The 22849-nt window shown below is 41.7% G+C and overlaps 1 protein-coding gene across 1 annotated transcript; it reads left to right on the top strand.

Moving 5' to 3' along the window:
- The first annotated feature begins 1440 nt into the window (after positions 1-1440).
- Positions 1441-21605, top strand: VDAC2 (voltage dependent anion channel 2). Its single transcript, XM_012755566.2, has 10 exons — positions 1441-1840; positions 2053-2110; positions 3129-3197; positions 4295-4344; positions 7962-8114; positions 8210-8262; positions 9054-9281; positions 10414-10564; positions 19580-19637; positions 21219-21605. The coding sequence occupies exons 2-10, from the start codon at positions 2077-2079 to the stop codon at positions 21308-21310; spliced, it is 888 nt and encodes a 295-aa protein (XP_012611020.1). The 5' UTR covers positions 1441-1840; positions 2053-2076; the 3' UTR covers positions 21311-21605.
- Positions 21606-22849: the final 1244 nt, after the last annotated feature.

Below are 22849 nucleotides of genomic sequence, written 5' to 3'. Positions count from 1 at the left end.
AGGAATGAATCAGGGCTTCTAGTGCCCGATCCCTTAGAAACAAAGACTTTTCCCTTCTTCCAACCTTTTACAACATGAGTAAGCCCAGCTACCACCAGGCAAGAATACTGGCTGGGCTTGCTCACGGCAAGGAAATTACCAGGTTGCAGCTTTAATTTCTGGGTTTTGAATTGTGGAAGCCCATCTAGCCATCCTTTTCCTGGCTTAGGAAGAGGGTAGAACCTTGATAGTGTTTGAACAGGTGGCTTTCTGATGGCTATTAAAGATCACCTCATCTCATTTAAATTTGTCATTTTATAGATAAAAAAACTGAGGTACATGGGATAAATCACTGAGATAGGGGATTGATTCCAGGGTCCTAATTCACCCCATTTCTGTTTCATTAGACTGCTCATTTTACCTTCTTCTCTTGGCTGTGTCTAATGGCAAAATTACAACAAATTTAAAGATCTTAATTGGCTTTTATTTGTGATTCTAGAATTGGGCAACACCTCATTCTACAAAATAGAATGAATGTTCTGAAGAGGCAAGTGGAGGAGGTTGGTTTTATGAATAGAAAAGGGCTGAGGAAAGCAGAAACAGAAAACAAAAAGTGGACTGGTCGGTACAAAGTTACTTTTCTTGTAAAGGTTAAAGCACAAGGGACTTCCTTATCATGCCTGCTAAAACTGGCCTGTTTGAGGATTTGGCTAGCATCTCTCTCTCTCCTGATTCCTTGGTAGGTCAGTTAAAGATCTTAGTTTTGGCTTGGTGGTACTTCAGCATGAGTAATACCATTTTAGTTGAGTTTGTTGGGCCTAGTTCAGGAGGTCAGTTCAAACTAACATGGCTTCCTGCAAATTTCATTTATCAGCTCCCTCTCACTTTCTGCACACCCAGAGAACTTGGGTGCAGCATTCTAATGCCTGCTCAGCATGACTCCTACGTTTTCTCCAGGCCTCCCATCCAGAGGAGGCTAAGACAGCTACTGTTCTGTGCATGTGCAAAGCATTCCCACGCCTGAGTGGGGAGGAGGCCGAGGAAGAGGCGAGAATGGGGGAAGGGGCACCCTGAGATCGGCTCAAGTTTGTTCAGGAAGCAGCAACTCCGAGAGCCTCTTGGTGCAGAGTCTAGCCCCACGTGGCAACTACACTTCGGTGGGAAGGGGGCGAAGGCAGGACAGGCAGGCACGAGGGGCTGGAGGTGGCCCCTGGGAAACGGTCTTCCAGAAGCGCATGCTGCACTGGCTCAGGGTAGACAGGGTAACGCCTGGCCGGCCCTAACAGGCGCCCCACACGTGGGACTGTTTCAGTGAGCACCAGCATCAGCGCCGAGAGGGAGTTGGAGAGAAGTACGTGACCGGGCTCAGCGCAGCCACGCCCTGCCCCGCCGGGCACGCGCCTGAAGCCCCGCCCCGCCCGTGACGCGCTCGCGCGGGGTCTCCGCCCCATCCCCCTCCCGCGCGGTCCCTCTGCGCTGCCGCCGCCGTTCCCCGCCCCCTCGCTTCTGGGGCTGCCCTGGTAGCTGCCTGACCCCGGGCCCGGCGGCTTCTGCCTTCCCGGCCCCCGCCGACGGACAGAGGCAGCCCACCCCGGGGACAGGGGTGCCCTCGGTCCACGTGGCTGTTCCAGACCAGGTTGGAGTGGGCAGCGGACGGCGCTGTGGGGACAGGCGCGGCGGACAGCCCGGGGGGCAGAGGCGGGGTCCTGGCGCGGGGAGGACAGGGTTGCGGCGGGCGGAACGGTGTCTCCTTCACTTCGCCCTCCAGCCGCGGCTGCTGCAGCCAGACCACTAGCGAGCCGAGCGGCCTCAGCGGCGAGCGGAGCGGCGGCGGCGGCGGCCCCCTTCAGGAGACCACCAGGTACCGCCGCGCCCGCCTCACGCCGACCCAAGGGCCTAGGCAGCGGCGGTCAAGCAGGAGGCCTGAGCCTACTCAGGGTCGGCCTGGCTCCCTAAGATGGCCGCGCTGCCCCGCGGCCCCTCGCCCCTCGCCCCCATCTATGCGAGACCTTCTTTCGGCCCTTTGGCCCGCCTTTAATCCCCCGCTGACTGCACTTCTTGTCCCTCCCGCAGATCACCTCTTCGCGCGGTCTCGCCATGGCGACCTACTACGGACAGCCCTGCCCGCGGCGTAAGTAGAGCAGGGATCCCTGCGGGATGGGGCGGCCGTGTCCGGGCAACCCGCAGTTTGTTACTCCTTCAGCTCTTCGAGGACTTTTAAATTCGTCCCCTTTCGGTGGTCACTCCACTGCCTGACCATCTCCTTTGAGGAGGAGGGGCTGGGCTGCTGGAGTTCAGGTAGGGGGACTAGGCCCAGGGGTGTTGGTCTATGGCTGCATTCACCTTAAGCTTTTGCACGTGTCTTTGAGGATTTCTAAAGCAAAAACTTATTAATTGTTGAATTCTGCTTTTGGAGGATCGTATGAGTCACTTTTCTAGAGGAAGTAGTAGCCCCCCTTGTGAGAACACAAGGTCATTACTTGTGCTCCTAAGGGCGTGGACGTGCTTTGTAGAATGAATGAGCTGGTGTAACTAGCTCAGATTGCTTGCCCTTAAGCAGCACTGCACTGGCCGAGGACTTGATAGTAATATTAATATGTTTAAAGTGCCATTTGATATTTAGTTGATGTGGACACTTGAGTGAAACGTAGATGGCAGTATTTTTCCTAAGTTTCAGTATTTAAGTTACCAGAGTGTTACAGTTCTCTTCTCTTCTCCAAAATGTTTGTTTTGACCTTAGGATACTAAGGGAATATATCAGCGAAGAGGGCCTAGACTCAGGTTTTGGTTTTATCTCGTTTAGTTAACTAAGCTCAAATATACACACTTCCAATTGATTCTTTGTACCTGCTTGTTTCTGGGAAGTGAGGCTGTAGGTCTGTAAATTTAGGAGTAGACAGTGTGTTTTTCTGTTTTGGAAGGAATTTCCCATGTGTGTAAATCTCTGTGCTTATATGTTTTAGAAATAAGCCTTTGTTGGGGCTATCTCCTTCATGGATCATTAGAGTATAGTTTTATTATAGCTCCTGGTGGCATCAAAAACAAGTTGGACTGCTTGAATTTAAAGAACAGCAGGGGATTATAGTCTAGTTCTTGGACAGAAAGTGGGAGAACAGGAACATTAACGCTGAAATGTTTTTTTCTACCAGCGATGTGTATTCCTCCATCATATGCTGACCTTGGCAAAGCTGCCAGAGATATTTTCAACAAAGGATTTGGTAAGAACTTTTTTAAAAAATAATTTTAGATAAAAAGTGAAAATGGCCTGGCTCGGTGGCTCAGGCCTATAATCCTAACACTCTGGGAGGCCGAGGCCGGAGGATCGCTCAAAGTCAGGAGTTTGAAACCAGCCTGAGCAAGAGCGAGACCCCCGTCTCTACTAAAAAGAGAAAGATATTGATTGGCCAACTAAAAATATATAGAAAAAAATAAGCCGGGCATGGTGGTGCATGCCTGTAGTCCCAGCTACTTGGGAGGCTAAGGCAGAAGGACTGCTTGAGCCCAGGAGTTTGAGGTTGCTGTGAGCTAGGCTGATGCCATGGCACTCTAGCCCGGGCAACAGAGTGAGACTCTGTCTCAAAAAAAAAAAAATGAAAATGTGTTTTTGTCTTGTTTAGAGAAATCAAATTAATCATTTCAAATTTGCAAATATATTGCTGAATTAATTCTTCTATTAGATACTTAGATTAAACTTGTGTTAAATAGTTCTATTACAATCAGTAATCCTTTCACCCAGTTTCCCACACATTTTTCAAACTATAGTTCAAGAATTTTAACCTTTTTGAAAAAGCCTGGGGCTTTTATTTCCTTCAGTTATGATGTATTACTGTTTTGTTTTTGTGGTGGTGACTCCTAATACCCTTCAAAGAGTTATGAGCTTTTTCAAGTTACTTTGAGTTTTCTTCTTGAAGATTTTGTTCTATACACCCCCTCGCCCCTTTAGATCATTGGAGATACCCTTTGGGATAAATATCCTAAATGTTGTGTATTACGGTAGACTGTTGGTTAATCCAAGATTTAAGTTGAATGATTTTCTAATCTGATATTTAGGCTTAAAAGTAGTTTGAAAACATTTGTGTGCTTGTGCGCGCATGCGCTATATCCAAAAACACTAAGCAACAGAGATGTTCTGTCCTTTACAAGTCAGTTTACATAGAACTAATTTTTAAAATTTTCATTGAGATATTGTGTATCAACACATTTTTATCCCCCCTGTGAATATGAGGAATCTTGTTTATTATGTATAATCAACAATTGCTTGCATCTTTTATGCAAAATAATCATTCTGTTATCTTTTGCTCTCTACTTATTGAAGGTTTTGGGTTGGTGAAACTGGATGTGAAAACAAAGTCATGCAGTGGTGTGGTGAGTGTTAACCTATCTTATAAGTTCTTATGAACCTTTGTAATTTTTCAACCCATAAAATAGACATAACTGAAATGTGTATACCTGTTTGGTCTTAAAGAAGGGTTAATTTTAAGTGATTTGCATGTTACCTGATTTATTTTGGCTTTGGATATAATTTCTGATTTTCATAGTTGACTTTTGCCATATAACTATGCCCAAAGAACTTAGGAAAGACACTGGTCATGTGGGACTCTTTACTAGTAAGATGACAAGCTTGAAGGCAGAGAACCTGTTAGACATTTTTATGATCCTTTCTCTTAATGTCTATCAGAGTTCTGGGCATAAAAATATTCAGTAACTTATTAATTGGACTGCACCAATCATTTATGTAATGTCCATATTCAGTCCTCCATGGAGATTTCTACTTGTATTTTGTGAATTTAGGGAGTCTTGATTTGAATACTTTTAGAGATGTTCATATTCTGACATTTGGGTGTCTTGATCCTAGCAAACTACAAAAGGGAGTAAAGTAAAATTTAATTTTTTCTTTAAAAATTTTTGTTTTGAGATTGTTTTAGGGTTGGGCATATATAGCGTGTGCATATTACAATATTGGTTATTTTGGTAAATTCTTGTGCATATAACTGGTATGTATTAAAATTAATTGTGCTATAGTTTCTTAATCTCTAGACTTGTTGGGTTTCTGGGGTTTTATATTGGTCATATTTGTCATTTGGTTTCTTTGGTCTGAAAGGAAGCCTGAGTAGTTGTGATTGAATGAGTTACTTGGTCAAGTTAATAACATTTCAAAGCAAAGATTTAGTGTTTATTTTTTTGTGTTCCCACTGTTAATCTGTAGAGGGCCCTTATAAACATTGCTGTGTTATTTGTTGAAACACAAAAAAGGCCTTTTAATTTTTTTAATTTTTTTATTTTTTTTATTTTTTTTTATTTACGGATTCTCAGCAGAAAAAAGGCCTTTTAAGAAAGACTCAAGCCATGCGTTTAAAAAACTCGCTTTCTAGTTGGAGAGACAAAATAAACTTTAAACTGGGAATAATCAGAGAACTATATCAGTTACTAGGTTTTTTCCAACAATTTGAGTATTGATTTTTTTAGGTTTTTTTTTTAGACTGTTTGTTGGAAAGGAAATTATTGTGTTATATAGTTAGGGAAAGTTTCATGGAAGTAGGTTTAAGATCATGAAGGATGTTAGGAGCTTGATTAGATACAGTATATTTTTGTTGACATTAAATGTATATAATTCAACAATCTTGGTACTGGTCCTGTAATAGGTACCTGGCCCCAAATAAGTCCTATTAACGCCTGGCTCTATTTTCTTACCTGAACTGCAGAGAATTCAGGCCTCCCCAGAATGTAGAAGCCAAAATGTCTAGTGATGGAGTGAAGGGTATGAGCTCCACAACTGGAGTCATCGGGTCCAATTCTGGTCCCACAGGGTGATGTTGGTTTTGTTTCTTGAGGATTTTTTTTGGCATGTGTATAGACTGGCTCTTGATCTATGTGTTGATGGATGGCAGGGTGGGGCCTCAAGAGTCATTAATCAGTATCACTTGGGATTAAAAATAGCTACTCATACAAATTCCCCATTCAAACCATCTTCCTAGAAGAACATGCTCCATATATATTAATTTAATAATGTTTTTCCTTTTGTGTAGAGTATAAGAAAATGTGCAAAACTTTGAAAGTGTCAGTTCAATTTAATCCTCCAGAGGCTTTGTAATTACACTTGTAGAAATGGACCCAAAAATGTTAAATGTCTTCCTTGGCATTATTTATTTAGTAAATGACACCCAGAACTGGAAGCCAAAACTACTAGTTTTATATCCAGTGTTCTTTCCTATCATAATCTAGTGCTTTTTAGTATGGGTATTGAGTACTGTGCTTTCACTTGAAATTCTTGTTAGCGAAAGCATCTAATTTCAGGAGATTGTATAATATATAAGACCTAAGGATTTGTGTCTGTTTAACTGCAGAACAATAGTTACACAAATGCTCTATTTTCATATGAAGGGTAACTGGCCTTTCCCTCTATTGATACAGTTTTTGGTATTTCCTCACTCTGCAGGTATTACAATTTCTGGTTGAAGTCTCATTATTTTTCCAGATCAGCCATCTTGGCTTTCCAGTGGTCAGAGGGTAGAGCCTTAATTGGTAGAAAAATTAAAATGCCAGAGGGCATTTTAATATTTTAACTTGGAAGATTTCAGTTGCCTGCCTATATACTGAGCTGTGTAAGATTATTAGATTTTTGAATCTGCAGCAGATTTTAAATTTCAGATAAGCTCTCCATATTCCTTTTCAATTGGTGTGCAGTTAGGGATTGGCAAATTATTTATATTTGCTACAAACATAATATGTACTTCTGATTGATCCTGGTATTAGATTATTTTTTTTATTGGTATCTATTATATAATGTAGTTTATATTATGTATGATACACGCCAGCTACAGAATAAATCTGTACATCCTTCCACCTTTTTTTTTAATGAGAATATGAAAAATGGCTGAAAAGGCATGGAACCTGGTGAAGACTTTTTGTTCAGAAAAACAATACTGAGATTATCAAAGAATTTTTAAAAAACGTCTTGTTGGCCGGGCGCTGTGGCTCACGCCTGTAATCCTAGCTCTTGGGAGGCTGAGGCGGGCGGATTGCTCAAGGTCAGGAGTTCAAAACCAGCCTGAGCAAGAGCGAGACCCCGTCTCTACTATAAATAGAAAGAAATTAATTGGCCAACTGATATATATATATATAAATTAGCCGGGCATGGTGGCGCATGCCTGTAGTCCCAGCTACCAGGGAGGCTGAGGCAGAAGGATCGCTCGAGCCCAGGAGTTTGAGGTTGCTGTGAGCTAGGCTGACGCCACGGCACTCACTCTAGCCTGGGCAACAAAGCGAGACTCTGTCTCAAAAAAAAAAAAAAAAAAGGCCGGGCGCTGTGGCTCACGCCTGTAATCCTAGCTCTTGGGAGGCCGAGGCGGGCGGATTGCTCAAGGTCAGGAGTTCAAAACCAGCCTGAGCAAGAGCGAGACCCCGTCTCTACAAAAAAAAAAAAAAAAAAAAAAAAACGTCTTGTTCATGGCATGGACTGCCACTGTGGAATGCTTTCCCTTTATCAGTTTTCAGGAAACATTTCATAATAAATAGTTTCGGTCTCAGTTGTTATAAACTGATTTTAATGATGAGATTTGTTATGAACCATACTGACCTATGTAGTGTTTCATTCAATCAAGTATAATAGATTGGATGCAGTGCCGAAATACCCATTTTTTCCCATCAATTTTTTTGAATCCCAAATAAAATCACTTTAGTAGAAGTTTCCCTAAAAGGTATACAGTTTACTTGAGAAATAACTACAGATTAACTTGTGATTGGTTGGAAATGTCAGCTGTGTAAGCAAGGTAGCAGTCAGTGCTGAAAGGCTAATTTGCCACTCCTGTATGTCCTTACAGAGTGGCATAGTATAGAGGGTTATGAGTATCCAGGAAGCTAGAAAAAGGAGGATTAGTGAAATTGCCGAATGTTTCAGTGGGTTTTTTTTATCTGTGTAAGTTAGACAGTGGATTCTTTTAGGCTAACAAGAAAGTTCATGGAGTTATTTATTGTCTTGTTAGGAATTCTCAACATCTGGTTCATCTAACACAGACACTGGTAAAGTTACTGGGACTTTGGAGACCAAATATAAATGGTGTGAGTATGGTCTGACTTTCACAGAAAAATGGAACACTGATAACACTCTGGGAACAGAAATTGCGATTGAAGACCAGGTAACATTTTGAAAATATGCTTTAGTATTCATTTTTATTTTTGTATTTCAAAAAGGAAATAAAGCTGAAAACAAGTTCTTTTTCTTTCAAAATAGATTTGTCAAGGTTTGAAACTGACATTTGATACTACCTTCTCACCCAACACAGGGTAAGCATAGACATTTTTATTTGTATTACATCAAAAAGCATTCTTTTGTATATGTGGGAAAGATGTACATTTATTGTTTGATAGCTTAAAGCTGTCTTGTGGCAAATCTCTGCTTTTAGAACACTGGTTGCTGTCATTGGCTTGTCTTCAAATATTTGCCTCTTGTGGCACTAACTTGGGTAATTTACATGTTTCTAATAGGCTTTTATGACTGATTGCTAGTGCTACAAAGCAGTCTTCCTATGATGGTTGTAGTCCAATTATCCCATGTGCTCTTGTCTTTAGTTCATTATGCTGTCTTTTTACCCTGTGTGATTGTGTTGCTGCTTTTTTTTACTCCTGGTCATACTGCAGTTCACTGAAGTCTGTTTTTTTTTTTTTTTTTGAGACAGAGTCTCGCTTTGTTGTCCAGGCTAGAGTGAGTGCCGTGGCGTCAGCCTAGCTCACAGCAACCTCAATCTCCTGGGCTCAAGTGATCCTACTGCCTCAGCCTCCCGAGTAGCTGGGACTACAGGCATGTGCCACGATGCCCGGCTAATTTTTTTATATATGTATCAGTTGGCCAATTAATTTCTTTGTATTTATAGTAGAGACGGGGTCTCACTCTTGCTCAGGCTGGTTTTGAACTCCTGACCTCGAGCAATCCGCCAGCCTCGGCCTCCCAGAGAGCTAGGATTACAGGCGTGAGCCACCGCGCCCGGCCTGAAGTCTGTTTTGTGCTTTCTGCAGAAGTTATGTTTATACATCTTTCCCACTGGCATCAGCTTTAAGTCAGTTTGTTCTTTTTCCAGAAAGAAAAGTGGTAAAATCAAGTCCTCTTACAAGAGGGAGTGTATAAACCTTGGTTGTGATGTTGACTTTGATTTTGCTGGACCTGCAATCCACGGTTCAGCTGTCTTTGGTTATGAGGGCTGGCTTGCTGGGTACCAGATGACCTTTGACAGTGCCAAATCAAAGCTGACAAGGAATAACTTTGCAGTGGGCTACAGGACTGGTGATTTCCAGCTACACACTAATGTGTAAGTATTTCTTTCGTAGGATATTGTGATGTAGTCCCTCAGAGGATGGTGTTTGATGTTTCCTGTCATCTCTTACTAATCTAGGTACAACCTAAAGGTTTTTTTTTTTTAATAACATAAAGAATTATCCTCAAAAGCATATAGTAGAAAATGTTAGTCTGACATTTGGTGCAGAGAGAATAAATATGATTCTTTCATATGAGGCTTGATGGTGCTTTATATTTCTGAGATCAGATGAGATTGGGAGTGTTTAGGGTGGTATGGCTATAGAATTTTTTTCTTTTGAGACAGGGTCTTGCTCTGTCACCCAGGCTAGCTGCAACCTCAGACTCCTGGCCTGGCTAATTTTTCTATTTTTTGTAGAGACAGGGTCTTGCTCTTGCTTAGGCTGGTCTCCAACTCCTGACCTCAAGCGGTCCTCCTGCCTCAGCCTCCTAAAGTGCTAGGATTACAGGTGTGAACCATAGTGCCAGGCTGCTTTGTACTTTTAGAATAGACATTAGACATTGGCAAACTGCTACCAGTGCATTCATTTGACTTACCTGTGATGTGTGGGGTGCTGGTTTGATAGGATTGCCTAAAGTGTATAGTGTTTTTACCTAACCCAAGTTAGATAGATGTATGGAAAGGGCTTAAATAAAAAAATTTTTCATAATCTTAAAACTATAGGTTAGAAAAGATAAAAAAAAAAAAAGAAGAATAAAAAAATTTTCCATTATAAAAGCAATGCATTGATAAATAACAGAAGCACAAAGAAGAAAACATTTCCTGTAGTTCTACTAGCTAGGTATATAATCTTTGTTAATGTTTTGATGTTTCACCTTTGTGTGTATAAAATACATGCCCAAAGGCTGTTTGATAACCCTTTTTCCTGTTTAATACATTTTGATAATTTTCCTATAGCATGTATTTTATAACATGTTAGTGGTGGTGTGATATTTCACTGGGTGGATGTACCACTGTGGTTTAGTTTGTCAATTCCTGTATTGGGTGCAATTTGGGAAAATACCTTTTATAAAACTTTCAAGTTTCAGTGGAACACTAAAGACCCACATGAGCAATGGCTTTTATTTAAATGTAATGCAACAAATCATTGTCTATTCTAGATCTACTAATTTGAAATATCTTATAGCAATGATGGGACAGAATTTGGAGGATCAATCTATCAGAAAGTATGCGAAGATCTTGATACTTCGGTAAACCTTGCTTGGACATCAGGTACCAACTGCACTCGTTTTGGCATTGCAGCTAAATATCAGTTGGATCCCACTGCTTCCATTTCTGTGAGTACTTCTGATGGCTTAGAATGGGGGTTTGGTTGTGGGGATTAATCTTTGGTTATATTAAATTGTGTTGAAGATTAGAACTGTGATTCACACAATCCTCAGTTTACAGATAGATTGAGATGAGAATTTAGAATGTTGCTTTTTCTGTGGAGACAGTGTTAAGAGGTTTGATTTCCAGGCTAGGCCACAGGAATTTGTTTAACTTCAAAAGCTGCTGAATGAGTATTGATAATAATAACCCTGAGCCCCAAGCCTGTCTAAGCCCAGGTATAGCCAATGTTTGGGGTCTGAGCAGTTTTTATTCACGTTGAAGAATAATAGTACTTTAATTATTACTTTGTCTTTTTATTGTTTATGAAATATGTTTAGATTTGATCTGAGAGGTCATTGATACACAGGTCATTTTGCAGGTAAAGAAACTGAAGCTTGGCTAGGGAAAAGACTTATTGATCAGGAGGTGGGAGGTGGACTCAGGCCTAGACCCCATGTCTTTTTATTTCAGTCCTATCTAGGGTTAGCAGCTCATCTCACTTTTCCCACTCACTTTCCCATCTCACTTTAGGGACTGTCCCCTAAAAGTCTTGCCTTCCTGAGGACTTTCCCTGTCCTTCCCAAACCCATGCAAACTGGGATGGTTGGCCACCCTAGTCCTGTCCTTAGGCTCTTTCTGCTGTTTATTCCTTTAGCCATAGTGGGTTGAGTAAGGGAATGCAGTGTGAGGGTGCCGAGGGGCTGGCTTCAATTTCAGGCAGGTCAGCAGCTGTTCCTGTGTATCAGTTGCTTACTGGTCAGGGACTGCCTGTACTGTATGTACTGGGAATGAAAGAAAGTTAAGCCATCCATGAGAGTTATTTCTGTTACATAAAGTGCTCTTCATTCCTGAGGACTGTCAAGAGAAAAAAAGCCAAACTCTGTAAAATAATTTTAAAGAGATTTATTCTGAGTCAAATTTGAGGACCATGACCTGGAGCCACTGCCAAAGAGGCCTTGGGCAAGTGGACTTGATGTGACTGGGTTACAGTTTGGTTTTTATACATTTCTAAGAGGCAGGGGTTACAGGTAAAGTCATAAATCAATACATGAGAGGCATACATTGGTTTGGTCCAAAAAGGTGGGGCATTTCAAAGTGGGGGGGCGCTTATAGGTTATAGGTGGGTTTAAAGATTCTTTGGCTGGCAGTTGGCTGAGAGAGTTAGGCTTTATCTAAAAGACCAGAAAGGATATGCTTAAGATAAAGGTGTGTGCTCTGGGAGGTCCAGACAGGAGAATGTTTCAAGTTTAAGATAGGCATCTGCTAGGATGCTTGAGTTAAGATAGGGGCGTTTTATCTTTTAGGTGATCTTAATGCTATACCAGAATCTGGTTGGGAAGTAAACCACAGCTTTATTTGGTTAACAAAAGCTGCTTAGTGGGAATTTACCATTTGTCGACCTGACTCAGCTGGCCTCCCTAGGAAGGAGTTTTGAGCAAAAGAAAAAGATAAGGGTTCAGTCCTCAGGACAATGTGTTTTGATAATTTAGGAATTTAAGTTTTAGCCCCAATCTTTTTTTTTTTTTTACTCGCGAAGCCCCAATCTTGTTTTGGAGCATGGTTGTAATCAGAATGAGAAGCACCCAGAATGCTATTCTCATTGGCAAGGCAATGATGCATTTATTTTTCTGTTCCCCGTTTCTAACTTCACTATAGCGACAAATCCTCAGACTCACACTACACACTGTCTCTGGTAGTTGTATTGCTCTTCTCTTGTATATGTCTGGTCCAACCACAGATTCAATGCCAATGAAAGAAATATCTCTCAGCTACTGTTCATGTTTAAAATGGGAAGGCAGCTTGGTACCTGTGTGTCATTGAGCGATTCCTGGGAATTAGTCTGGAAATATATCTAGCATTTCCCACCTAAGTAGTGTTGGCTGTCACCCCAATTCAGCAGTACCCAGAAGCATTGCTTAATGCTTGTGACACTGTGAAATATATATTTGGTCTTTCTTCCATTTCTTGGCATACAACTCCTAAAGTCCTTGTAATCTCCAAAGTGTAAGTGTCCTTTTGTATGCTAATGAGTTGAGTGATGGCTGGCCACCTGTAGGTAGCTGAAGGATAGGGCTGGTCACTGGAAAGACCTTGGCATTATTAGAGGGTTGGGACTTTCAACTCCATCCCCAACCTATGGAGAGGGGAAAGGGGCTGCAGGTTAAGTTGACCACCAGTGGCCAGTGGCTGAATCAGTCATGCCCAAATAATGAAGCCTCACGAAAACCCACAAGGATAGGGTTCACCGAGCTCTGGATAGCTAAAACATATGGAGGTTCCTGGAGGTTGGTGCCCAGGAGAGGGCATGGAAGCTCCTTGCCTCTTCCCACATGCTTGCCTTATGCATCTTTCCATCTGTATCCTTTGTAATATCCTTTTTAAAAACTGGTAAATGTAGATAAAGTGTTTCACTGAGTTCTGTGAGCCACACTAGCAAAGAAATTAAACCCAGAGGGGGTTGTAGGAAACCCCCATTTATAGCCTGTGGCTCAGAAGCACAGGTAAAACAATCTGAGGCTTGCAATTGGCATCTGAAGTGGGGAGGACAGTTTTGTGGGACTGAGCCCTTAACCTGTGGCACCTCTTGCTATCTACAGGTAGATAGTGTCATAATTGAATTAGAGGACACCCAGCTGATATCTGTTGCAGAATTGATTGCTTGCTTTGTATGTGGAGGAACCCTCACCCCCACATTTGGTCATAGAAGCATTCTATGTTGTGACAGTATAGTAGGATAAATTGTTTTTTTTCCTAGCCTCTCAAAATTGGTATCAGAATCAAGATTTGCAAGAATGATTCATGGACGTGTAGTTTGGGAAGAAAAAGGATAAATCAGTGGAGGAGTGGGGAACTTTTGATTCCTTTGATAGCCATATGGTCAGTCATCTGTGGTAGAGGGTACAGCTATGCTTCTCCTAGTTACTAAAGTTAAAAGTTACCAATGGAATTTAGAAATGGATCTAGCTCTAGGGAAGTTGGTTCACTGAATGCATAAGGAAATGCAGACCAATAAGAAAGAAGCAAGATATACAGTCCTTTGGCTATTGTCTGTAATATCTAAACTGAAAGTACAAGAGAGTGCGGGATGGGAACTTGATGCTAGCTTAGCTTACATTTCAGTCATCTGAGCTTTAGCCACCAGCCTCAAAGCTGCTCCACTTTGGGAAAAATTATGCAGGGACAACATAAAGTACCTCTAAGATGTGTGGTCACCAAGAAGGGAGTCATAGAGGAGGAATGGCAAAACCAAGAAACTGTTGAACCAGAAAGTATTGTGTGAAGGAATTGTTTCATTTTGTAAAATGGTGTCTGTCATCAGCTTCCTGAGGAGCTTTCATTAAAAGGAATTCTGAGAGTAATTTGGGAACAGTATCTTTGATTTCAAATGCTGAATAGTAGAATGGGTTTGGGTTAATGCAGGACCCACAACTTACTGTCAGTTGCCGATGGCTATATGTGATCCAGATACATAGGAGGTTATTACCGAGGAAAGGGCCAGCATGGTAGACTGGATAAAAGCCACTTATCCCAAGAAAGGATACTGCCCAATGTCCCTAAAAATAAATGCCAAGTGGAACACCCCAGGAGAAGCAGCTGATAATCTTTATATGCAAGCCATGTGGGACTGGCTTTATGATGACCAGGATATTAACCCATTGAATATGCCTGTTACCCAGATCGTGGGCAAGGGTGCCACTTTAATGTGGATAACGCCACATAATCTTACTGCTACAAAACCAAACAGAAAAAAGTTCAAGAAGCCTTATCCAATTAGCTGTCTCGGCTTCTCCCGAGCCTTACGGATGCTGCTAATAAAAACATTAGGTTAATAAACCTGAAGAATGGTAAAAGGCAGAGGGGATAATTAAAGGACTTATCTTAGGAAGGTGGAAATTTTTAAAGAAATAAGACAAAGAAAACATTGATAGAGGTGAAGCTAAAAGGCAAAAAAGTCATGGGACACGTCCTAGCATGATGGAAGTCTTCAGATGGTTATTAAAAAATGGGATGGGTAAGATAAAAATTAATGAGGCTGGGCGTGGTGGCTCACGCCTGTAATCCTAGCACTCTGGGAGGCCGAGGCGGGCGGATTGCTCGAGGTCAGGAGTTCGAAACCAGCCTGAGCCTGAGCAAGACCCCGTCTCTACTATAAATAGAAAGAAATTAATTGGCCAACTAATATATATATAGAAAAAATTAGCCGGGCATGGTGGCGCATGCCTGTAGTCCCAGCTACTCGGGAGGCTGAGGCAGGAGGATCTCCTGAGCCCAGGAGATTGAGGTTGCTGTGAGCTAGGCTGATGCCACGGCACTCACTCTAGCCTGGGCAACAAAGGCGAGACTCTGTCTCAAAAAAAAAAAAAAAAATTAATGGACTTAAAACAAAGGTCTTCATACAGCACTATTAAGGGTTGGGTGGAGGGGGTTCCAAACAAGTTTGTTGTATTTACCCCAGTTTGAAGAAATTTAAAAAGTCAGAAGGCAGAGATTACATTGAGGAAACCTGATTTTAAATTGCCTGGGGGTAATGGGCTGATTAATGAATATAAAGGTTGACACATAGGCAAGGCTAGATTCTGTTGGGAAGGCAAAAAACCCCCAAAACCTCCCTAATTCTTACTGATTGCAATTTGGACCATAATAACTGCCATATGGTATAATACTGTTGTGTTTGTAAGATTGAACTCCTTCATGTAACTATGATAATAGTGGTATTGATCACATGTATTGGAAAGTTGAATTAAAGCCTCCTTAGGATGGAAAGGACTGTCCTGAGGAGGAACTAGATCTAGCTTATTTGGTGCTGACTAGTCCTGCACAAGGTACAAATAACAGATGAAGGGGGAAAAGAGTAATAAAGCTAGTATAAGAATATGAAAATCTTTTGAAATGGCTTCTGTCAACCTAAAGGAAGAAACCAAAGCACAAAATTATAATTTTAGAGTTTACTTGAGTCAAACTGAGGACAGTTGTTGGTAAAGACAGATCCAAGTAACCTTGGATATGAGCTCCCATCTGCCTTTTTATTACAAGCAGGTTTTTTTTTGAGACAGAGTCTCACTCTGTTGCCGGGGCTAGAGTGCTGTGGTGTCAGCCTAGCTCACAGCAACCTCAAACTCCTGGGCTCAAGCAATCCTGCCTCAGCCTCCCCAGTAGCTGGGACTACAGGCGTGCACCACGTCTGGCTAATTTTTTCTAGATATTTTTAGTTTGCCAATTAATTTCTTCCTATTTTTAGTTAGAGACGGGGTTTCGCTCTTGCTCAGGCTGGTTTTGAACTCCTGACCTTGAGTAATCCTCCCACCTCAGCCTCCCAGAGTGCTAAGATTACAGGTGCACAAACAGGTTTTTATTTTTATTTCTTTATGTATTTATTTTTTTTGAGACAGAGTCTCACTTTGTTGCCCAGGCTAGAGTGAGTGCTGTGGCGGCAGCCTATCTCATAGCAACCTCAAACTCCTGGGCTCAAGCAATCCTTCTGCCTCAGCCTCCCGAGTAGCTGGGACTACAGGCATGCGCCACCATGCCCGGCTAATTTTTGTGTGTGTGTATATATATATATTAGTTGGCCAATTAATTTCTTTCTATTTATAGTAGAGATGGGGTCTTCCTCAGGCTGATTTTGAACTCCTGAGCTCGAGCAATCCGCCTGCCTCAGCCTCCCAGAGTGCTAGGATTACAGGCGTGAGCCACCGCGCCCACAAACAGGTTTTTAAAGGCAAAAAGGGGGAAAGGCGTGGTTCGTCAGGAATTTTCATTGGTATACAGAAATAACATTGATTAGTGATTGGCTATATACTGTTCTTTTTATCACAAATTCCAGAAATGTGAAGATAATGGGTGAAGATCATATTGAGCAACATTTTAGGTATTTTATCAGCTAGGCTGGAAACTATTTATTTGGAAGAAAGAACAAGTGCCTTTAAATATCCTTGGGCATGGGTAGGGTGGGAGTGTGACTTCAGTCTAACACATCTGTGGGCCTGATAGGTTTTGCATGCCTCACATTCCACAGACTGTTCTGAGCTATTTTTCTTTCTCACTTGATAGCACAAAATCTGTCCCTACTCCACTGGCTTCTCCAAATGTTATGCATAATTGTGTTAGTACTCTTGATATATCTGTTCTATAAATGCTAACAACAAATGTAAATGCTCTCACAGAAAGGATCCCTTTGCTGTAAGGGATCTATGTTTGAAACCCAGGGGGTGGCCTATGATGTTACGATGTATATATTTTGGATTTCCTCCACAATTCCTGGCTCAGAGCTTTTTTTTTTTTTGGAGACAGAGTCTCGCTTTGTTGCCCAGGGTAGAGTGAGTGCCATGGTGTCAGCCTAGCTCACAGCAACCTCAAACTCCTGGGCTCAAGCGATCCTTCTACCTCAGCCTCCCGAGTAGCTGGGACTACAGGCATGCGCCACCATGCCTGGCTAATTTTTTGTATATATTTTTAGTTGGCCAATTAATTTCTTTCCATTTATAGTAGAGACGGGGTCTCGCTCTTGCTCAGGCTGGTTTTGAACTCCTGACCTCGAGCAATCCGCCCGCCTCGGCCTCCCAGAGTACTAGGATTACAGGCGTGAGCCACCACGCCGGGCTGGCTCAGAGCTTCTATGACCCTTGTAATTTCCTAAGTGACTAGAGCAGTAAGAGTATCTTGTGTTAAAATATTTGGCCTTTTGTCCTTTGTACCTGAAACATCTCCAGAGTGACAGGTGAAAGAAAGATAGTCTTTTGTTACATTTAAAGAGCCCCTTTCACCCTCAGCTGAGCTTATGTTAATGAAGTGATTTGTGGATAGTCCCTAGATAACCATAGGTTAGGGGCTGGTTGCTAGGGAAAACAGCCTTGTGTTTAAGGGTTGGGATTCTGGTCAGAGAGGGGAGAAGGGCTGAAGGTTGAGCCAATGGCCAGTGATTTAATCAGTCATGCCCATGTAATGAAGCCTCCATAAAAACCCAGAAGGACTGAGTTCAGGAGCCTTCCAAGGGAGGTAGGTAGTCAAGAACACAACCATGTGTTGGGCAGGTGTTAATATCACACCCCAACTCAGGATGTAAGCTCCTGCACTCATGACCCTTCCAGAACTTGTCCTATGTATTTGTTCATCTGGATGTTCATTTATATCTTTTAAAATATGACTGCAGTGGTGCTTGTGTTTAGTCCCAGCTACTTGGAGGCTGAGGGGGGGAGGATTGCTTGAGCCCAGGAGTTCAAATTCAGGCTTTCACTATGTTGCCCATAGTGAGAGCCTGTCTCTTAAGGAAAAATAATCAGTAAAAACTAAAAAGTCCTATATAATAAACCAGAAAGTAGGCCGGGCGCGGTGGCTCAAGCCTGTAATCCTAGCTCTTGGGAGGCCGAGGCGGGCGGATTGCTCAAGGTCAGGAGTTCAAAACCAGCCTGAGTAAGAGCGAGACCCCGTCTCTACTATAAATAGAAAGAAATTAATTGGCCAACTGATATATATAAAAAATTAGCCGGGCATGATGGCTCATGCCTGTAGTCCCAGCTACTCGGGAGGCTGAGGCAATAGGAGGCTCGGGAGGCTGAGCCCAGGAGTTTGAGGTTGCTGTGAGCTAGGCTGACGCCACGGCACTCACTCTAGCCTGGACAACAAAGCGAGACTCTGTCTCAAAAAAAAAAAATAAATAAATAAACCAGAAAGTATAAATGAGTGGTCCCTGAATGGTGTGAGCTGCTCTAGCATATTAATTGAACCCAAGGAGGGAACCTCAGTTTATAGCCAGTCTGTCAGAAGCACAGGTAAAACAACCTGGAGCTTGCAACTGGCATCATAAGTGGAGGGCAGTCTTGTGGGACTGAGCCCTCAACCTGTGGGATCTGATGCTGTCTCCAGGTAGTGTTGGGATTGAATTCAGTTAGAGGACACCCAGCTGGTGTCTGTTGCAGAATTGATTGCTTGCTTGATGTGTGGAGAACCTCTATCTTGTGAGAATATAGTGGGAGAAAATGAGTTTGTGTTTCCTACTATCACAGTGGTTCCATGGTCAACTTCCACTGTTAAATAATAGGAACTTGTATCCAACTGTCTTGATGTTAAATATTATGAGAGTTTAAACATCTAATCACTCTTCCAAGTCTGTTTTGCTCACAGAGGCTGTTTGTTACCTTAATGTTGAGGATTAAAGTTGCCCGTCTAGGCAACTTTAGGCCTTGGAGATGGAGCAGGTGTCCCCATTTGTAGTCATAGGCATCTGGTGTTACTTATTGTTGGTAGAGAATGGAGCTAGGAGGAGCTTCGCTGTAACATGTCTTGTTCTCCAGCATACCTTCCAGCTCTTGAAGGTCTCTAACTAAATCCTAAAATGTTAGGATTATGCAAGGAAGGCAGGGCCCGTATTGGTAAATGATGCTCCATTGGAACCTCCTCTCAAGCACAGTCTGGTTACACATGAGAAACCAACAGCATTAATGAGAGGTATGAGGATGTGAGGTAAAGGATTGTTACTTGGTCTGATTCATTCAGAGGAAGTACTTGTCATTTGGAGATTTTTCTAACATTTATGGTTTTGGCTCTTTAGGAAGAGCCCTGAAAGTAGTAATGTGTGTAACTAAGTCACAGATTTAAATGCCTTATGTTTGGAGACTAGTGTGTGTCATCTCTGGTGAGCCTGGAGAACAGCTACATTTTGGCCTGCTTTCGTTGTGCCAGACTAGACTCAACAAGGAATTTTTATGAGAGTGGTTAGGTTCTTGTGCTGTATGGGAAGTTTGAGGTCTTTAGACACATTCTGATGTTTATCATGAGTATCATGTCCTGACAGTTTGATTTTGAGTTGAATGGAAATTAAGTGCACCTGATTTTTGTTTGGTTTTAATATATGATATTAAATTTGTATTAGCTCATGTGAATAAAAAAGCTGAATCATAATTACATGATGGAAAAATATGCAGGGGCTTTGTCGCTCTATTCAAATATATTTTTTTAATGATTGGTTTTAAATTTTATTTTAGGCAAAAGTCAACAACTCTAGTTTAATTGGAGTGGGCTACACTCAAACTCTGAGGACTGGTAAGTATTCTTGATCAAGCAGGATTGTTTTGATAGTATTTTTAAATAGTTTTCATTTTTCAGCTTATTTTGCAAACCTTTCAACATACAGAGTTAGGAGTATAAGAAATACATACTTACCTTTGCCACAATTTTTTATTCCTTTTTGTTTTTTGTTGGGCCATTTGGAACTTGCAGCTATCGTGGCACGTCCCCCAGATGCTTCTCCTCAGAACATGAACCTGTGTTCTGCATAACCACAATGCTGTCATCACACCTAAGAAAGTTAGCAGTGATTCCTTATTAATATTTAATACCTGTTCCCTATTCAGTTTCCTCACTTCTATCTGAAATGTCTTATAGTAATTTTTATTTCATTAATCAGAGTTCACTCATTGCTTTGGTTCTGTGTGTAGTCTTGTTTACTGTACGTAATATTTAGAACCTTGCTGTGTTTTCTTGACCAGTTCCTCTTCAACTTCAGTGTGTGCATCACTCACTTTGAAAGTCTTGTTAAAAGGCAAGTTCTGATCTACTAGGTCTGGCATGAGAGGGGTTCTGTATTTTTAAGGAGTTCCTAGGTGGTGCCTGTGTTTATGGTTCTTGGACCATTTGACCAGCAAGGTTCTAAAAGGTATAGGGAACTTTTCCCCCCTCCAAACTTTGACTATTTTGAAACCTAAAGAAAAGTTGAAAGAATGGTACAATGAGCCCACATATACACTTTCCCCACATTCACCAATTATATAATATTTACCACATTTGTTTTATCTCTCTGTGAACCTTTTTTTTCCACATATGCTTTTAAAAAATGTATGTTTTGCGGCCATATAGACACATTAGCCCTAGCATGCAGGAACTAAGAGTAAGACATTTTTCTTTATAACCACAATACCGTTGTCACATCTAAGAAAACTAACAATAATACCTAATATTTAGTCTATATTCAGATTTCCCCACTTGTTCCCAAATGTCTCTCCTTTTTTTTTTTTTTTTTTTTTTGAGACAAGAGTATCACTCTCTTGCTCGGGCTAGAGTGTCGTGGCATCAGCCTAGCTCACAGCAACCTCAAACTCCTGGGCTCAAGCAATCCTTCTGCCTCAGCTTTCCAAGTAGCTGGGACTACAGGCATGCTTCACCATGCCCGGCTAACTTTTCGTATATATTTTTAGTTGGCCAATTAATTTCTTTTTATTTTTTGTAGAGAGAGGGTCTCTTGCTCAGGCTGGTTTCGAACTCCTGACCTTGAGCAATCCGCCTGTCATGGCCTCCCAGAGGACTAGGATTACAGGCTTGAGCTACCGCGCCCGGCCCCAAATGTCTCTTTATTGTAGTTTTTTCCTTTTAGTCTAGATAATATATTGAACATTATTGTATTATCTGGAACACTTTGAACTTATCATTTATTAACGTTTTCATGCTGTGGACTTGGTGCCTTACCTAGGATGGTGCTTTTCCACCAGTTTTTCTGATACCTCAGATCCTTCCAAGCAGTGTCTTGTGGCTGGCATTAGTAGGTCAACTGACAGGCAGTCTCTGAGTGGTTATTAAAGAAGACTCCGGTGTTTGAGGTATGTCATGGTGGTTTGCTTTTGTTTACAGGTGTGAAGCTTACACTGTCTGCTCTGGTAGATGGGAAGAGCATTAATGCTGGAGGCCACAAACTTGGGCTTGCCCTGGAGTTGGAGGCTTAATCCAGCTGAAGAGAAACCTTTGGGAATGGAATCAGAAGATTTGGCCTTAATATATTTCCATTGTGACCAGCAGGCTTTTTTTCCCCCAAAGAAGGTGATCAAAACAAAGGATGATCTAAACAAGAGCTGTATTTTAAATATTTAGACAGTTACTTGTTAGCTGGTTTCTAGTTGAATTGGTTATCTAGTTACCAATGCTGCGGTTGAGCAGTCACCTATACATTATTTAAATGTATTTAACTGTTAAATGCGCTACCCACCAATAATGAAATAGACCTTTATGAAAACTGTGCAATTGTGTGCATGTTTGTTTTTATGTTCCTTTAAACATTGAGTACTGCCATTGAACGAGATGGATCAGTGGATGTTTTAAGATGAGGTTAAAACATTTTTGTTAAATTCAGCCATCATTAGAATTACTTTTGGTATCACAGCACATTACAAATTATGAATAAAACAAGTATACATAATTAATGGCTCCAAGTATTTGCAAAGTTAAACATTTTTGCCAGCTAGGATCAAATCTCCCCTGTATCTAGCTAGGACTTTATTTTTCCAGTGAGCATTTTGCTCTTTACCTAAATCTGTGCCACAGAGTCCTCTGTGTTCTTAGAATAATTACATGAGCTTTTAAATTAAGACTATAATAAAATAAGAGGATACATGCTTTATACTCTTCAGTTTGTAAATTTGTACAGAATTACGTTGTATCATTGTTAGCCCCAGGAAGGGTTGGAGAGTAAGTGACAAAGGAAAATGCACGCATGGTGTTGAAAGATTGATTATACAAGTCAACATCATAACCTTGTGAGAGCTGTTGCTACTGGAAATGAGCTAGGCCCTAGCTTAGTGGAGTGAGATTAGGTGTGAGATTAGGTGTAGGGAAATGGGAGTAAGGTGTAGAGAGTGTCAATAACCTGGGGGACTGTGGGGAAGAATATGGCTCCTAGCAAGAGGTCATTGCTCATTTCCTTCCAGGCAGACACTGAAAAGCTGAGCCTAGGGTGCGAGCAGAGGCAACCCCTTCAGGCCACGTGGTGGAGGCCTTCATCTGGACATGAGTGGTAGGCACTAATAGGTGATTCTGGTTGGACGAGCAGGAAAGACCAAGTTTTCTTTTGGGAGGAGATAGTGTGAAGGATATGATCAAAAGTTAAAGGGAGAGGTTTTTTCAACAAATCTGCAATACTAGGCCTGAAGAATAGTTAGAAGCTTGAAAGGCTCAGACAGGTGACTTAATGACAGAAGGTTGGAATTTGAACCAACTTGAGTGGGGAGCTATAGGCTAGGTAAGAAGAAAAACAGATGAAAAAGTGTCCATGTAAGCTAGAAGTCTTGTAATCAGAGTACATAAGAGAAATGTGTAGACCAGCAGATAACTCAAACTTCAAACCATTGCTGGTGGTGCCCTGCAGGGAGGAAACCTGGTCTCAGGGGCCAGCTTGCCCGGTAGTTAACCAGTGGTTCTCCTAGTTATCAAGGATCTGCTTAGAGTAAATTGGACCTATTTGCCCCTGTGCATCCTAATATGCTGAGTCA

The sequence above is a fragment of the Microcebus murinus genome, chromosome 14 (assembly GCF_040939455.1).
Source record: "Microcebus murinus isolate Inina chromosome 14, M.murinus_Inina_mat1.0, whole genome shotgun sequence".
Classification (NCBI taxonomy): domain Eukaryota; kingdom Metazoa; phylum Chordata; class Mammalia; order Primates; family Cheirogaleidae; genus Microcebus; species Microcebus murinus.
This window is presented reverse-complemented; position numbering and strand designations above follow the sequence as displayed.

What these genes read in the sequence shown, in the direction of transcription:
- VDAC2 (XM_012755566.2), top strand. Translation starts at nt 2,077, where the DNA reads ATGGCGACCTACTACGGACAGCCCTGCCCGCGGC. An exon ending in ACCTTCTCACCCAACACAGG is followed by an intron (nt 8,263 to 9,053) that starts GTAAGCATAGAC and finishes TTCTTTTTCCAG; the next exon opens with AAAGAAAAGTGGTAAAATCA. An exon ending in ATCCCACTGCTTCCATTTCT is followed by an intron (nt 10,565 to 19,579) that starts GTGAGTACTTCT and finishes ATTTTATTTTAG; the next exon opens with GCAAAAGTCAACAACTCTAG.